The sequence below is a fragment of the Octopus bimaculoides genome, chromosome 21, assembly GCF_001194135.2.
Source record: "Octopus bimaculoides isolate UCB-OBI-ISO-001 chromosome 21, ASM119413v2, whole genome shotgun sequence".
In the NCBI taxonomy this organism is placed as follows: domain Eukaryota; kingdom Metazoa; phylum Mollusca; class Cephalopoda; order Octopoda; family Octopodidae; genus Octopus; species Octopus bimaculoides.
The window spans coordinates 33,619,282-33,637,537 of record NC_069001.1 but is presented as its reverse complement, the minus strand read 5'-3'; the positions used below and the strand labels follow the sequence as shown (position 1 = coordinate 33,637,537).

The window sequence follows — 18,256 nt, the reverse complement described above, 5'->3', positions numbered from 1 at the left end:
CCCCCCCCCCTCACAAATATTTTGTAATATTTCATGGTTTAGTTGAAATCAGAGAGCTGTTGAAACAAACACTGTGATTTACAATGGAATGTTGGCTGCTGGAACAAGTTGGCTCGTTTGTAGTTTAATAACATTAATGTTAAAAAAAAGAACAGAGACATGTATATTAATTATATATTTTCTTCATAAACTTTATATGCTGGAGCATGTGTTCACATGTTTATTAGTTTTAAACTATTGTAGTTTATTTCTAAATTATATTGGATTCAGAATAGGAAAAAATAAACTGTTATGTTAGGAATTCAACTATATTCTCTTGCATACACAGAAGTAAAATAAAAATGCTTTCTTTTTCTCTACACTAACATTAAAAAAAAAAAATTGTTTTCTTTCACTTTAAGCCAAAAAAGTAAAATGCCTTAGATTATAATTATTTTTTTTCTCCTATTTTCAACGAATCTCCTTTAATGTGACCACCTCCACAGAAATTTTGCTGCAACATTTTTTGGCGGTATTTCTTAACAACTATTTTTTAATAAATATTTCTTCATAATTTTGTTTCCAGCATTTATTATTTATTTCTTTGATATTTGTTGCTTAGAGATATTGTTAAATTGTCAGATTTATACTCAAGCCATTGTAGGACTGTTCATTATTAAGAGTGATTCAACGATGACTACCTCATCATTTTATGTCTGTTTTTCCATCTTGGCATGAGTTAGATGGGTCTCCTCTGGCACAGTATTTCATTACTTGTCATCCTCTTCTGTAGGCTCCTTCAGCTTGGATCACCTGAGCCTTCGGAGTCCAGTTGTTATCCTTCATATGCATCACATGTACATAAAAGCATTGTTTTCTTGCAGCTGACTCCTCTGCTATTCATTATTACCTTCTGTCATCTCACATATGCACCATCAGTCATGCACATTGACATTATTCATGTCTCTTAATCTTCCAGCAATCACACTGCCTCTATATTCTATGCCCACCATGCAATGATATGATGCAATGTCACACTTCACACCCAAGCATCATACAACCTACCCATTCACTCAGAGAAAACTTTGTTGCCAACAGAAGTAATAATTGACCCAACTTTTCCCTCCCCATCTGAATTCTGGTTACTAAATTTTCACAATATCCACCTCCACTATTGATTTAGAAACAGAAGCTGTCAATTATTTTTAGTAAAATTTTTAGACAGTTGAAAGATTGCATTTCATGGTTGTTTTTATTATTATTGTTGTAAGGTGTCAAAGCTGGCAGAATCATTAGCTTATTGGGTAAAATGCATAGTAGCATTTTGTCCATCTTTATGTTCTTGAGTTCAAATTCCACCACAGTCAACTTTACCTTTCATCCTTTCAGAGTTAGGATAGAATAAGTACCTGTTGAACACTAGGGTCAATGTAATTGACTAACCCCTTCCCCACCAAAATTCCAGGCCTTGTGCCTATAGCAGAAAGGGTTGTTAATTACTGTGTATCTGCTAGCCTTTCTGAAATCCCACTGCACCACAGATGGCATTAGCCACCTGTATAGAATTCCTATGTATTCCTTTTCCACATAATACATAATCACTTCATTGGGGAAGTAAAATGGAAGCTGCACTGTATGCCTTTAGCAAAAACTTTAATGGCTTCAGTGAAGTGAAATCCAATCCAACTTCAATTTACCAGAAACTTCCTTTAAACTGTATCTGGTTGATATGTTTTATTTATAACAATTGAGATGACATTGAAAGAAAGGATGTGGGTGAAAATCATGCTTCACATTACATTCAGCGAGTGAACTGCTGTGGAACTTTCCTTAATTAGCAAACTCTAACAAATCTCCGATCAAATAAACACCCAATATTGGAAGTTTTAGATCCATATCTGTCAGGTAGCTAATCTTCATGCGAATTATATAATAACAATAAAATCATAATTATTCTAGATTATTTAATCATCTTGTTGCTTGGCAGGTTATAATTTGGAGTTTTGAAGCCAACCCACTTTGTGATTAAACCCCGCATCCCTTTGACATCAGATTTATCTACCCATAAGTGTGCTTTTACATGTTTTCTTGACCTGCTAAGAATAGCAGCCAAATCTCTCATACATCACGTTACTATCTTGGGATAAAAAAGATCATATTAGACAATGTTGTCCTCTACACCCCTAAAAAGATAGAATACTTTGTTAGATTTTTGTAGCTTTGTCCCTTTTTTTTGTATTGTTTTGTGGAGAGAAATTTCCATATTTTTTTACTGAAGAAAGATTTACTTTTATTCCTGAAATAATTCATACAGTTTGCAGGTTTTTAAAATAATGCATATTGAACAAATATATCCATAATTCTAGTGCTGTTGAGAAAAATATTAGTTCAACTCAGCTGGTAATGACCGGCTTTAAGTAAAAACTAAGAAAATTATACAGTGCAGGCAAATTCAATTAAGAATTTTAATTGGGTGAATAAGATAAGCTACATATGATCTAACATTACCTAAGGAAAAAAAAAAGGCATATGCCTTTCTTTTGTAAATGATATATATCAATGGTATTGTGAGAATGTTGACCTTCCTGTATGATCCACATACTCCTCCACTGATATATATAACATTCTAAATGTATAATCAGGTGTATTACAGTTGCCTGGTCATTTTTATTTTATTTTTGCCAAGCAATAACATCTGTTAATTCCCCTCTTCGATAGGGTAAAAACAGTTGATTTTATTCTGCTGGAATATGAAGACATTGTAAATGGGAGAAATCAATTCTCAACCAACCAAATGTTTGTGTATATGTGTGAATTGTTAAAGACATTATATTATACTGATGTAAGTCGTCATAGAATTGACAATGATTTTGTGGCAAACATTTAATGAGAGACTTACTTTTCAGAAACACCTACCAGATCTGTTAGCCATACGGTGAACTTTCTTTAAAGTACAGCTGAAGGATTTAAAAGCCAAGTTAGCAACTGAGAAGATTACAATAGAATAGATGTAAGAAACTGAAAACATATTAATGAACAACTTAAAAAAGACTACAGGTTGATACAACCATGACAGCAAGTTTTTAGACAAGACCTGTTGCCCAGGTTTTTTCATTAGTTAATGCAGGAATACAGAAGCATAATTTTCAGTTGGATATTTTCTCAAGTCCAACTGATTCTTCACCCTCTTCCAATTTTATAAATTAGTTAAATAACTTACGTTATAAATTGAAGAAAATATTTTCGAATAAGCACATATACATGTATGCGTGCGTATAGTCAGAAAGATACCCTTGGTACCCTTTTGGTTGTCCACTGGTTTTGGTGTTGATCATCATCTTCATTTTATGCTTGCATTCCAAATTGGCAAGAATAGTAGTTATCATCAAACTGGCGTTTAGGAATGTAAAAGTCATGCACAGCATAACTTGTAGATAGTAACACATGAATACCTCAGTAGCATTCATTTTAAAATTATGATCACAACTGTATAAATATATATTACAAATTATTGTAACTCAGAGAAATTAAGAATGGTCTTGGAACATCATTTCAAAGAGCCATGTATTCAGCACAATCGAATCAGTTCTGGTGTTCAATGGACAGGTTTTGTATTTCATTTATCATAAAGTGGTGAGCAACAACAACTACATAGACTTCAGCTGAGACATTAAGTCGTCTATGCTAACTCCTGATGTTTCAACAGTTGCATCTTTTCCTGATGTCTGAAATAAAAGCCAGTAAAAAAAAACATTTTTATGATGACTATAGAATTATCAGATGAAAATAAGACACAGAGAGGGGGAGAGAAATATTTTAGGTTATTATTTGGTTAAGTATGAGTGTACATCTAAGGAAAAAAAAAATTTTGTAATTAGTTGTGTGTAATTTTTACTTTGAGGAGTCAAAAGAAATTAGAAAAAAGTACTAAAGATGGACAAAGTCCATTTGTCTTGTTTTTCTTGATCATGACAGTAAACTGAAAAACCTAACTTTATTCTTGTCATCACTTCATCCCAAATGTATCTAAGCATTTTGAAGAAATTTATCTGATGGGGTAGATAATGGGGGTCACAGATATACAATACCTAGAAACAAAAGAATAATGGACAAAACTGGAGCACATTTGATCATAGATGTTCCACGGCACTAAACAACCACACTTGTGATAATAAAAAGAATGTAAAAGTCTTGATCATCATCCAATGAAATTCAGCTGAGTACACTTAACCCTTTCATAATCATATTTCTGATAAAATACACTACTTATGTTTTCCAAATTAATTTTGGAGATAATTTGGAAGGATTTAATAAACTAATTGAATTTATTGTTATTCTGGTTTTTGGAACATAGCTTGAAAAGTTTGAGGTGATCTTAGCTGTGTTACTAACAAAAAGGGTCATGTCATTGTAGGTCTCTAACTCTTTCTCCCTTAACAAATAATTCATCTACAAATTGTAAAGTCCTTTAACAACATCATTATAGTTAAATTAACATGTGAAGAACAAAGGGGAATATCTTAAACTGTTCTTACGTTGTTATCTGGAACAGTATATGCCAACTTGAGTCCTTCACTAAGAATTGGTGTGTCTCCTGTAGCTGCCTTCAGCTCCTCTTCACTTGTTTCAGACACCAGTTCTATTTCTGGGGAATTAAAGAAGAAATCTTATATTACCTTAATATCATTATCATCATCAATATTAGAAACCATCATCATTATTATTATTGATTGATTTATTAATTAGAACTGTGGATTAGTAAAATCAATAAAGTGTTGAACAAAGTATCTTGAAGTATGTGTTAACAATCAACATTCAGAGTTCAAATTCAACAGAGGATGACCCTACATTTATTCTTCTGGGATCAGTGAATTAGAGTATTGGTCAAATACTAGGGGTGATTTAATCAACTATACCCTACCCCAACATTTATAGCCTTGTGCCTATACCTTGTTTTGATTGTTTTGTTTTGTTTATTTTTTCCCCTCTCTTTACAATAACACAAAGCTATAAATTTGAGGAGTCTAATGAATTGAATCAACTTGTGTATTATTTATCTGCCTCTGGATGAAAGAAGAGCAAAAAAAAAATTGATCCTATCAAAATTAGAACTCAGAATAATAACACAGGGAGAAAACTAATAAGTGTAAAACATTTAATCTGGTATTTCTACCACTTGATAGTTTTCTATCACTGAATATTAAAACTGAATATTTTTTATATGTTTCATACAAACAACACACCAACTGTCATATATAAACACATACATTTTAACTTCAAAGACTTTTCACAGAATATAACAAAACAAAATTTAAAATTAGTAAAAGTGGGAGAAATATACTCCAAATTTTACATGACATTGAACTTAACTTACTCCATTCATTTTCTTCATGTTCAACTGGAGACTCTTCTACTTCAAGTAAAACTTCTTTTGGTTTCAAAGCTTCTCTTTTCTGGAAATAAGGAAACAATGAAACATTAACTAAACCTTACTGATTTCATACAAGCAGTGAATTAAAGAGTATATGTATAATTAACTTTCTTGTAGTGCAGACTGTCTGTAGAGTAAGAGTAAAGTAACAAGTTTATTTAGAACGAGGATAAATAGAGTGATTAGTTTCTTTTAACCAGGTCAGGTTAAAATCATTCCAGCCATAATCATCTCATACTTTTAAGAGTGTGTAGAACTACATTATCTAATGTGTTGTTTTCCTTAAAATGATAGTGTAATTTGAAAAAGGGAGCACAAAGCCAAATTACTCTATGTGTCCTTTTCTAAGACAGTGAGGTTTGATTTGAGGGAATCTTAGCTGCTTTTTTTAGCAGGTTGAGTATCTACACAGAGGCACTTTAATTAATCTTTTATTTTATATTATTATCACTGAGACGTGTTCTCACCTTATATTCTTCTTGTTGTTTAAGACAGAATCTATCATCACACTGAGGGTTTGGTTTCATACTCATTGTTGGAAAAAAGTCTTCAAGAGCATTGTAGCCAAGGTAAGGAGTGACTGTTCCAAATTTCAAGAGATATCTGTGTAAATCGAATAAATATGAATAAACAACAAATCCATTTTTGAAATGATAATAGATTTGTTGTTATTTAGTTCCAAATCAGCCGTGATTGAGCAAAAATAATAAAAGCTGTTCTAGTTGTGATTTTCTTGTCTTTCTTTCAGTGACTATCCAATGACCCTTCCTTTTTAGGCGATGGTAGAATGTGATTTGAAGGTTTGTTTATCAGGTTGAGCAGTTATGGGCAAACTGCAGCCTGCACTTGAATCTTTTTAGTAATATAGCCTGCCTGATGAAGAGCCCTGTTTCATGGATCCACTCCTTGAAAAAGATTGCCATGCCTGCATAGAATCATATTGCTTTATGATAATGGAAGAGTTGTTGCACATCCCCAAGTCAACCCGGATCATGAAATAATATTTAAAGACATTCCAGTTATGACCACCCTCTCTCTTTTATGGCCAAGTCTTGAGCTTCATTTATCTTATGTGTCCTTTCTTGATATAAGATGGAAAGAAAAGATTTGGCTGCTATTTCTTATAAATTGAATGATACCAAAAGGTAGAGTTGAAACTGGAAACCTTTAAGTTATGCAAAACAGTATTTGGTGAGCAATGTAGATGTTCTGTTTTAAATTCCTGGTAGAAGCCATTTCCCTTCACTTGTGTCAGTGAAGTTTTTGGAAGAGATATAAATGTCATGAATTTCTCAGGAAAAAATATACAACATTTTGAATAATTGATCAGAAAATCCAGACATTTAATTCTATCTATTTCACCTCTAACCTCTATGTGAAATAAATTACTTATTAGTTTTACAGTTTACTCACACATCACAAACTGAGCCAATATTAAACCGGAGAAGTAATCAGTTTCTAAAGACAAAAAAATCATAAAAACAAAATGCTCTATCAATTAATGCAATTACGAAAATTGCTTGTAAAAGACAAAGGCTGATAGATTACTGACTACAATGAAAAGTTCAGATCTTACTGAAACATCTATAGTTTGGCTATTTTAAGCCTTAGTATACACCTTATAGTGCAGCTAAAGTTTTGTACTTCCTCACATTTATATCATGATACAACTCCTACAGTTTAAGGTTTCAGCTGTACCATAGATGAGACTCCAATTAAATTGGAAGTATTTATACTAAGGGTTATACATCAACCATTGCAAAATTTAAAAACCAGTTGATATTAAAGTAGTAAATTGGTAGGTACAAGACCCTAGAGCAGCAGCTAAAATACTTTAGGGTGTCTGAGGAGGTACCTCTCAAAACTGTGTTCAAAAGTTGCTGTAGGTTAACTAGACCATTAAATTCAGTATGTTCAATTGAATAAATACCAGTAATACAATAAGGGTAGGCAGATACAGTTTTAGAAAAGAGAAAAGAAATCCTTACTTTAAGGTATTCTGTACAAGGAAACCAGCAACAATTGCCATGGTGGTAGGAAGGCTAGCGGCACATACACCCTCTCTCTTTAATGTCTTTTCATCAGTTTTAGTTGCAACAACCAAAGGAGGGGCACACTTGATTGAAGTAAAAAGAAACAATAAGCATGACAAGCAACATACACACACACACATGATGGCATGAATATATCATATAGCCTTAGCTGCTGCAAAAGTAAAATATAATTCAAACAAACAATTATTTCTTAAATAACACTTATACGGCATAACTATGAAGTTTATATTTACATGTGTATGCATATATGAGTATGTATATTCATACACATGTGTGTGTGTGTGTACAAGAACGTGTGTGCATGTAGATGCACAGAATGTAACATGACTGACTAATTTATTCATAACTGACAAAAGTAAACATGATTTTTTTTGTTTTAAACCATATCTAGTATAATCTGAGAGTTATGTGTAGAAATGTACCAGTGTCTTTTTTTCTCTCCAAAACTAAATAGCTATAAAATGTAAAAGAGATTAATGTTTTTTTTGTTTTAGTTGGACATAAAAAGATGTGTATCAAGAGATAGAATATAAAATATTCTTGAAGTTAGACACACACACACAAACAAAAGACAAAAGATATTAGAAAGAATGTTAAAATGAAATGGAAAAAAGGAGCTACAGTAACTTACAGCAAAGCATGGGGTCTCTCCTGGAATGACAAGCTGAATGTGTCCAGACACAGCATTTTCACTTACTCCAGACTCTATCCAAACTTGACCTAATTCATTACAAGCCTGTCAAATGAAAAACAAAATATTTATTATAATATTTATTAAAGACCCAGGGTGCCAATTCTATGCACTCAAGTTCCCAAGAATTTAACAAATAGTTTAAAGACACTTACAGTATTGATAGCCATTCTGGCTTCGAAATTATCAACACAACTCAGAACTAAGTCCACAGGAGAATTTTCAGTTTTTCCACCAGTTCTGATGTAAAAAATAAACAAATGTTTGAGTGTATGTGTTTTATATATATATATATATATATATATATATATATATATATATATATATCTTTCTGTCATATGCAACAGAAGCAGTAGTAAATTAAAATAGCTATCTGTGTATCGTATTTAATGTAAATACATTGTGAAAAAGCAAATTTACTGTGGCATTTGTCTGGAGATAATATCTCTTATGAACAGACTGTGCTTGAAACACAAATATATCAGTAGTAGACAGAAATCATCCACCAGTGAGAATGCTAGATGTACATTTCTGCCTTGTTGGGACTTGTTAGTACCATGTACTCACTGCTAAGACAAAATCCATTGCTATGATACAGAAAAACAATGATGAACAATCACTGGTGCTGCAATTAGCCACTAGGCTGAATAAAATCCGTTAAATGGAACAGAAGCAGTAGTAGATTAAACTAGCCATCTGTGTATCAATACATTGTGAAAACGCAAATTTACTGCAGTATTCGTCCAGAGATAATACTTCAAATGGATGTGCTGTGTTTAAACTTAGCATATGGCTATGCATTTTTCGAGTACATGCGATTAAATTAATGCTAGTATTAGACTGGTATTTATTTTACTGACCTTACAGAATTGAAAAGCAAAGTTAACCTTATTGGAATTTGAACTCAGAATTTAAAATGACATTTTTAAATCTTGCAAGGCATTTAACCTGCAACTCTCCTGATACTACTTTCCATGATAAAACCCAAACATCATGTTAAAAATTTAAGAAGACTTACTTAATTTTGTCCATAAAATGTTGAAAGTTGTCCATTGTAGTAATGTTGTAATTAAAGACTTCAAATTGCACATCAGGATTGATTTCTCTGCAAACAGACAGAACAAGGTACTTATACAGAAAAAGACCAGTCATAAATATTCTAATAGATCACTCAGATCAAGTCAATTATTGTAATAACTCCAACTTTCTCCTTCTCAATATTTCATCTTCCAAATCTCACCCAGCAATGAAATCTGCTGGTCTTGTGCCTGGGAATTTGTGTACAATTGAAAACTACAGAGAGAACATTTAATGTGACGATAATCAAGTCTGTTCAGCTCACAAACACTTCCTGATATCTTCTTTACTTTTTCATTGCTGTATCAACAGCAGTACAAATGCAACGTAGTTACTGCCCTTGACTGTGATCCTTTAAGGCAGTCTCTGTATACCCACACAAACTAGAAAAAAACCCCAGCCAAATCCTCTTTAAACCACACCCTACCGTCTTAAAATATAAATAGGAAATTAGCACTTAGTGATCCATTCATCCTGAAATAAGATGGGGTAGTCATGGTTTGAACTGATTTGTTTAATTATAGACTTGTTCACTTTACTCCAACATAAGGGAAAAAGCAGACGATAAAAAGACACTGTGGCCGTATAACAACAAAAACGAGGACAACAGTTATGCAAAATAATATTTGCAAGAAAATTGAATGTAAGAAAAGAAAAAAAAGGTAAGATAACGTACTTCAATGTTCTCTCAGCTGCTTCAACTTTACTCATTCCAGCTTGATGAGGTTGGTAAAACAGCCTGTTCATATTGGCCAGCTCTACTTTATCATAGTCAAACAAAATTAACTGAAACAGAGAATGCACAAAATATTAGATCTCATGTTGATCAGTCCAGGTCATCTCTTGGTTGAGATTGATGGTCAAACAGAAATGAGTGTATACACATATCACTATAACACACAAACATATATACACTACTAGTGCCATGAAGAAAATGCACCCAGTACACTCTGCAAAATGGTTGGTATTAAGAAAAGCAACCAGCCATAGAAACCATACTAAAATTCCATTCCAATTCATTGAATCTCGTGGAGTTATACATGCCAGGATGGAAAGCAAATGTAAACTGATGATTCAGACTTAAAGCAAGATGAGATGCAAGCCAGACTGGAAAAGAAAGACTAGAAGTTTAAAGATCTATCAAGCAGTCAAAGATTTAGAGAAGTCCCAATTGAAGCATTTGATGAGAATGAGGAGGAGGAGGAAATAGAGATGCATAAGAAAGAATGCATAGCGTAAGGGACAGCCTATTGAGGGCAACAGACCAAATTTGTAACTGGTGCAAAGTTCTAGCAAGACCGAGAGTGACATGGTAGTGGAACAATGAAGTTGCTACAGAGGAATAAATACCTTTCCAATTCCACATCTTGTCAACATTTCAGCTGTCACACTGCCAACACCTCCAACACCAACAACAGCAATGGAAAAATTACGAATATCCTGGAAAAAAAAAATATATATATACAATGAGATTGAACCTTTTAACCACACAGCTATACCTGCACCCATAAATATTTGTCTGTGTCACAGAAGATACTTTAACCCATTGCTTGTCCAAAGCATTTTCATAAGTTTGTCCCAAATGTCCATGTTTGTTTTCTGACTTTTAGTTAACCCTTCTTTCAAATATTCTGAGTATTATAAAGCTTTCTTCTCACAAGGCACTCTGGTGGTTGAAAAAATGTGGGAACATGTATCATATATGATGCATGGATACCAAATGAATTTGACCTGTGTAAAGAATTAAAGAATTAAACTATTTTACAACTATTTACAAACTCATATTTTACATATGCTTTAAGAAAATAAAAACTATCTCGTTTCAGTTCTTTCTGCCAATTACTCAACCATAAAGTAGTGATAGAACCTTCCTATTGACTAGGCAGACTGAAACAAGTAAGGTTCTATACTTTCCCTAAGGGCACAATATAATGACTATATTGATATCATGAGCATAGGGCCATGATGTTAATAGCCAAAGCACAACAATGTGAGAGGGAAACTTATGTTGGTCATTGTTTTATAACAGATAATCAAAAGAGGACTTGCTGCAGCTGGTCGTAGTGAAGAAAAGAAATATTGAAAGTCATTGCTTAAAATATGAATAATTTATAATAATTATAGACAGAGCAGCTTGGGCTTTAGCAAACATTACATTAATTACAATGAACAAAACCTCTATACAGATGCTTGATATTTATTATTATAATTCTTTTTTGCCTTCAACAAACTTTACTTTTATATGAAACTAAAAATTACACTCACCTCATAATTGTCAACAATTCCCATACGTTTCAATGCCATTAATCGACTGTTGAGGGGAAATAAAATTATTTTAATAAGAAGAGATCTAGAATAGCAGAATGTTATGGAAAAGAAACAACAATAATTCTTTACAATTATATGCTTTTAGCTTTTCTTTAGTTGTCAGAATTGCTTGTTCTCTTTTGGGGATTATAATACCCAAATTGTTTCAGAACAAGATTAGAAGTATACCCTTTTATAGAGACTTTTAAGAACTGAAGCTAAGCCATGGTTCCATGGTGTACATACATGTGAGATACTTTTCTTCTGGATATGATATTGGTTTATTGCAAGTAAAATTTCTACATGGTTTAGAACTTATTTCTAACAGGTTGTTATCCTGAATCAATGTAGAATAAAGTGATCTATCCAAAAATATAACAAAATACTTGCAGTGGATTCAAACTTACAACCTATAAGCCAATAAGGGAGACCCTATATAGTTGGTCCGCTTGATAGAAATAGCATCAGCCAAATCTCCCTTAAATCACATCTCACTATCTTTAAAAAAAGACGGAAATATTGAATAAAGTTGTTCTAGAAAAGAAAAAAGAAGACACAAGCAGGATGGTTGGTCAAGGTGGGAATGCATGTGATTGTAGATCTTCTCAATCAGAACTGTGAGGTGCTAATCCACGCTTGTAAAATCAACAATGAATAATGTCTAAACATCCCTTCATTTCTCTTGAAACAGACACATCCTTATTTATGAATCGTGGACTAGATCAAAGTGTCCGCTCCTGTGAACATATCAGACCTAACGATCATCATCACCATCTGAATATCTTCTAAACTACAGGAGTTCAGTCTCTAGTTAAGACGGATGTTAACTTTTAGCAATAATAATATTAAGCAATGAATACGTAAAATAAGAGCTATACCAAATTTCAGTTCATTTAAAGTTGTTTTTTTTTTTTAATTTAAATTTATACTCTCATTGTCATAGAAACTACACGTGTTTTAGCCGAGTCAGACTCAGCGTTAAATGTGTGTCCATTGTCAGGTTTACGACGTATTTTACAATTAAACTAAGGTATACTTTGATTCTGGAAAACTGGTTGGTAATTACCAAATCTCTAAACTTGTCAACGTATTAAGTACGATACTTAATATAGTTCTCCCACGCCTTTGAAATGGCTTATCCCTCATCACCCACATACATTCATTATGCATTACTGCATAAATAAAAAGGAAAATTTAGAAAGAAAATAAATAAATTAGATTTATAATAAGCAGTGGTGTATATCGAATACCAACACTGTTTGTTTAGCATTAGTTACAAATTTGTATGCAACAATAATTGGTATACGGCTTCATACTAACTAAAGCAAATTTGACATATGGTAGACATTAGAGTCGTTTCAACTCAGTACAATGGCAATTTTTGTACGGGAAGGGTATAGATATTCATGCCATAAAGGGATGAAATTAAATGTTAAGTCGATATCAGAACTCGGAACAGTTTCAAATTAGATACAGGAATGAATTCAGTCTGGTTCTCAATTGTTTTGATTGATCAACATATAGAGCTTATGTTATGGAAAGGCAATTGCTAATACAAATAGGTGAGATGTTTCTATAGAAGACGTTTCTTGAATGAATAAATTACGAAGAATAAATATAAATGCTAACCTGTAAGGGTTGGAATCAACGACTTCGGAGCTCATTACGTCGATTTTCGTTCGTTTGAGACCAGATGTGACATCTTGCTGTTCGTAAACAGCCAACTTTTCTTCAAGCTGATGGATTTTTCGCTGTAATTCTTCAACAGACATCTTTGTAATATATTCTTATTTTTTGTTATCAATCCAAAAGTAATGGTGTTGCTCTGTTTGGTTGTTTTTAAAGGATAATTTACAAGAATAACAATGTAATCCAGACACACCAATGTTCGTGCCTCCAAACGATTACGTGTTATAAAGGGAAATAAGTCAAGCAATCTATTCGTATTGTTGTCAATTATCTCCCTTAGAGATAGTTATCAGTGACAAGATGTAAATGTTACGTGGAAGACTGTGCTAAACATCGAAAGAGTGCGGGGCAGTGGATCCCAAAGCGGGCGGTGGAAAGATCCAGTTGTGGAGCCGGGTGCATTGAAGAAAATTGGAGCGATTAGGGGGAAACCAAGAGGAGACGATGGATGTATAAACAACAAAATAATGGGTTAATTAGGTTAAGTTTTATTTGTGAAATACGGTTGTTTTGAATTTGCTTCAGAAAGTGGTCTATATTTGTGGTGATGATTGGGAGGTGCGCGCTAGGAACGTGGCCTGCGTGCCAAGAGGGCCGCATCGCGAAAATGCTTGGGAACCACTGATGTAGAGGGAGAAGTGTCTGACCTGATAATGTATACATACATACATACATACATACATACATACATACATACAAGGACCTAACACTAATTGGCACTGCACTTTCTGCATTTTCCATAGCCGGGCTATTTCGTACTCAAGGAAATTGTATATATCTATTTTTTCGCTTTCCTTCTTGACTATTCGTGGGTCAGAGGGACATGCAACTTCAACTATACAGCACACGTGGTGCACCTTGTCCACCACCACTAAGTATGGTTTATTATGCTCCAGCACATGATTTGTTTGGATTGAGAAATCCCACAGGATTTTGAGGGTTTTTGACTCCGCCACTCTCTGTGGTTTGTGCTCATACTACGTCTTGCCACTTTCTTTGCAGTTTCCAATGTAGCACTTTATTATTATTATTATTATTATTATTATTATTATTATTATTATTATTATTACCGTCTTGACCTAGGATTAGTCTTATACATAGTAGAATTATTTACACGGGTAGCTTGTTACTCATCCTCGTAATCTCAAATTTTATGGGGTTGTAGTTTTTCAACTTCTTTCTTCACAATCCTAATATCAAACGGATATGATGGATCAACCAAATTCGATTTTCCTTGTCTATTACTATATTTGGTTTATGTTCCATCATCTTAACTGTTTGAATAGGAAAATCCCACGCAATCTTGTGTTTCCGACTCACCTACATTTCTAGCTAATGATTGTACGATGTACTTCCTGCTTCAAACACCATGGGACTGGAACTGTGGATTGGAAAAGAGACGAGGTGCAGAAACCTGACATATCATCATCATCATTCTCGTCATCATCATTATTATCATCATCAAGGTGGCTAGCTGGCAGAATCATTACCGCGCTGAGCAAAATGCTTAGCGGCATTTCCTCCACCTTTACGTTCTGAGTTCAAATTCCGCGAGGTCGACTTTGCCTTTCATCTTTTCGGGGTCGATAAAATAAGTACCAGTTGAGCATTGGAGTCGCTGTAATCGAATTCTCATGCTTCAAGATTGCTGGCCTTGTGCCAAAAAAGGAAGGGTTATTATTATTATCATTGTTATTATTGTTGTTAAACTACATTGGAACATCTGATACAAACAAATAAATGTTATTGTATAATAAAATTGTTGCTGTGGACAAGTCGGTGACATATTGATAATCTGGAAATATACCACAAATGAGGTTTGAGCAAAACCATGAGTATCCAGTGGCAGAACACAGAAAATGTCAGCGTGCCCGAACGAGCCAACATTTCCTGCATTAAAACAACGATTACCCGATATCAGTTTCGATGACTGACTGTATCGTAAGAATGCCAGACCGTCGTCTGCAAAGAGACCTTTTAGTACTGTATCGAAAATTTGTAGTCCTTTGCACCCTAAACTGTTACAGCATTGAGTTCTTGATTTGGACAGAGACGCCGGAGTCTTTGGTATGGCATACAGTCCGGTGACTGGTATAGCTTGGGGTTGATTTGTTCGACTAAATCCTTCAAGACTGCATGGCCGCAGATTGAAACCTGTAAAAGATACACGCACGCACACACACATTATTGTTTGTTTTTGCGTCAAGTTATACATAAAACAGTCTGACACTAAATGTACGTATTACTCAACATTTTTAGAAGAAAACATGTTTATTAAACTTTTATAAGGAAAAGGATGACAGTGACATCGAAGTTTAAGCTGACTTACCTTTGCTATCATTAGATTTCGCTGGGCTTTTACTTACAATTTCAAGTGTGTTTGAGTGCAGAGTTGTTTCCCTTACTTCTCTTTTATTCCATTCTAAACATGATTGATGATAAAAATAATTGGGCCAACGTTACTAATTTCACTGTCATTTCATCGACTCTAGAAAGATTAAAAACAAAGTTGATTGCGGTGGCATTTGAACTCAGTACATAAAGAGCAGTGACTAAATACGACTGGTATTTTGGGTGATGCTGTAACCTCTCCAAAAGACGACTTGGCTATCAATGTTTTTATTTAACGTATATCTTGGTCATCTCTTATAACTTCATTCAGATCTTATTTTAGGAATGTATTTTATCTAACGTTCTTGACTGGTACTTCATTTTATCGCACAGTGGAGGCTGAAAGGCAATAGTGATTTCGATGCGATTTGAACTATTATATAAAGGGCTGTAATCTGAATAAACTTTCTTAGGTTCCATTTATTGACTTTGGTTTATGTTCTGGGTTCAAATTCTGCAGAGTCGATTTTGCTTTTCACCCTTTCGGGATCGATAAAATGAGTAATTGTCAAGCACTGGGATCGATGTAATCTACTTACCCTTCAACTCCCGAAATTACTGGCCTTGTGTCAAAATTTGAAACGGTGAGCTGGCAGAATCGTTAGTATGCTGGGCAAAATGCTTCAGCATTTTGTCCGTCTTTATGTTCTGAGTTCAAATTCTGCCGAGGTCGACTTTGCCTTTCATCTTTTCGAGGTCGATAAATTAAGTATCAGTGAAACACTGGGGTCGATGTAATCGACTAGTCCCCTCCCCCAAAATTTCTGACTTCGTGCCTTTAGTAGAAAGGATTATTATTATTATTATTATTAGTAGTAGTAGTAGTAGTTGTTGTTGCAGCAGCAGCAGCAGTAGTATTAGTAGTAGTAGTCGGTTAGCTGGCAGAACCGTCAGAGTATCGGACAAAATGTTTAGGGGCGATTCTTCTAGCACCTTACATTTTGAGTTCAAATAATGCCTAGGTCGATTTTGCTTTCATCCTTTCGGGCCCGATGAAACAAAGTATCTATCCAGTACTGGAGACAAAGTAAACAGTTGTCCCCTTACCACTAAAACTGCGGTCTGGTGCCAGAACTTGAAACAACTGTTGCTTATTTATTCATTTATTTATTCATGTTCCTATTGTGTGATGTGATTTTGGTCAGATTTAGCTATTTTTAACAGAACGTGTGAGAGTGTTAAAGTTCCTCCATTGGCTCGAAGAGGCTCTCTGATTCCCCTTAATTATTTCTTTCTAGATTTATTCAAGACCAATGTTGGTTTTCCTCTTTAACAGCAGAATGATATTACAAGAAATACGTTTCAAAATGTTTGTTTCAAATTATGTTTGTTGTGTGCTTCGAATCAAATATAGATAGTATTTTCAAACAGAATATGGGCATTTCCTAGAAGTGCTACCGACCTCCTGAAATTTAGAATACGAAAGGGTTTTTCCTGGCAATTATTGTTTTCCTACCCCAAGTTTTTATTTCAACCGAAGAGGAGACTCGACGATTGTAGCCCTTCAAGTACTCACAATGACGCAGTCGAGAAAGTAGGGCTATTACACGCGCGCGCACGTGTGCGTATGTGTATATGTGTGCGTGTGCGCGGTTGTGTCAGTGCGCTTGCGCGTTTGCACGTGTCTGTGTTTAGATAACAATATAGAAACGGTTACTGAGGTAAACTACCTGAATTTAAAACTATAGTGCAGAAATTGAGGTCGTTAAGTACAACATAACAAAAGCTGCAGCGACAATAAGCAACGACGTCTACCCAGAGAAAGGATTAAAAGAGTACAATCAAATGTGTGTGTGTGTGTGTGTGCAGTTATACACATATGCACACACACACACACACATATAAGGAGAGAGACAGAAAGAGAGTGACGCGACTCTGTGTGTGTGTGTGTGTGTGTGTGTGTGTGTGTGCAAACAACTTGCAGATTCAAGCGTTACCATTTGAAAGCTTCACCTACTGGACACTAGGAGGCTTATGGGTTCATCAGGAGAGACTACCTGCCGTTTCTAGGCGATCCTCACGATGGCATTATTGCGCACTGAAAAAAAAAGATTCACTCGCTTGAATAGAAAGGTAGTTCAACAGTTGTCAGATACGGCTGAACGGGAGAGTAAAACTTGTGTTCTGTTTTTTATTCGATTTTAGAGCACACCACATTCGGTTTATGAGCTTCAGAGATATTGTGTGCACACACAAAGTAGAATTATATCACTTTGGCTTAAGTAGTACAGGGTTAAAGAACAAGTAATGGGGTTAAATTACAATTGTAAACAATTTCCAAACGTTCGTAGTGCATAGGTATTTCATGCAGAGAACAGTAACGATTTCATTGTGACATTCATTAAAAAATAGGGTTTGATTTAGTACGTACTGTAGGAGGAGTAAAGATGTTTTGAATGTTTTTGGGAGGTTCCCTCGGGGTAAGCGTGTAAAGTGAGTAGTAAAATATTGTGAAGATAAAAGAAAAGGAATAAACGTATGTGGTCGTTAACCTGGCGGAATAGAGATACGGCAAATCGATATCCCGTTCAACTGAAAGAGGCTTTGTATTAAGACTAACTGAAGCAAGAGGAGATGACGAAAGATTGTGCTGATTTCTCACAATGGATGAGTTATATAGAAGTGTGTATGTATGTA

At 34.4% G+C, this 18,256-nt stretch overlaps 1 protein-coding gene across 1 annotated transcript; it reads right to left on the bottom strand.

Annotated features, from left to right (window-relative positions):
- Positions 1-3,031: 3,031 nt before the first annotated feature.
- LOC106868098 (ubiquitin-like modifier-activating enzyme 5) lies at positions 3,032-13,471 on the bottom strand. The gene is made up of 12 exons (XM_014913216.2): positions 13,169-13,471; positions 11,498-11,543; positions 10,583-10,672; positions 9,909-10,018; positions 9,174-9,260; positions 8,311-8,395; positions 8,096-8,200; positions 7,399-7,526; positions 5,878-6,013; positions 5,354-5,432; positions 4,515-4,624; positions 3,032-3,704 (listed from the first exon to the last, which is right to left on the bottom strand). Exons 1-12 carry the CDS (start codon positions 13,309-13,311, stop codon positions 3,627-3,629), a joined length of 1,197 nt encoding a protein of 398 aa, XP_014768702.1. The 5' UTR covers positions 13,312-13,471; the 3' UTR covers positions 3,032-3,626.
- Between the last annotated feature and the right edge of the window lie 4,785 nt (positions 13,472-18,256).

Excerpts from the sequence above, each read along its gene's own strand:
- LOC106868098 (XM_014913216.2), bottom strand. The coding sequence starts at position 13,311 with ATGTCTGTTGAAGAATTACAGCGAAAAATCCATCAGCTTGAAGAAAAG. Across the intron at positions 11,544-13,168 it reads GTTGATTCCAACCCTTACAG|TCGATTAATGGCATTGAAAC; the intron begins GTTAGCATTTAT and ends TCCCCTCAACAG. Across the intron at positions 6,014-7,398 it reads CTTGTACAGAATACCTTAAA|ATATCTCTTGAAATTTGGAA; the intron begins GTAAGGATTTCT and ends CGATTTACACAG.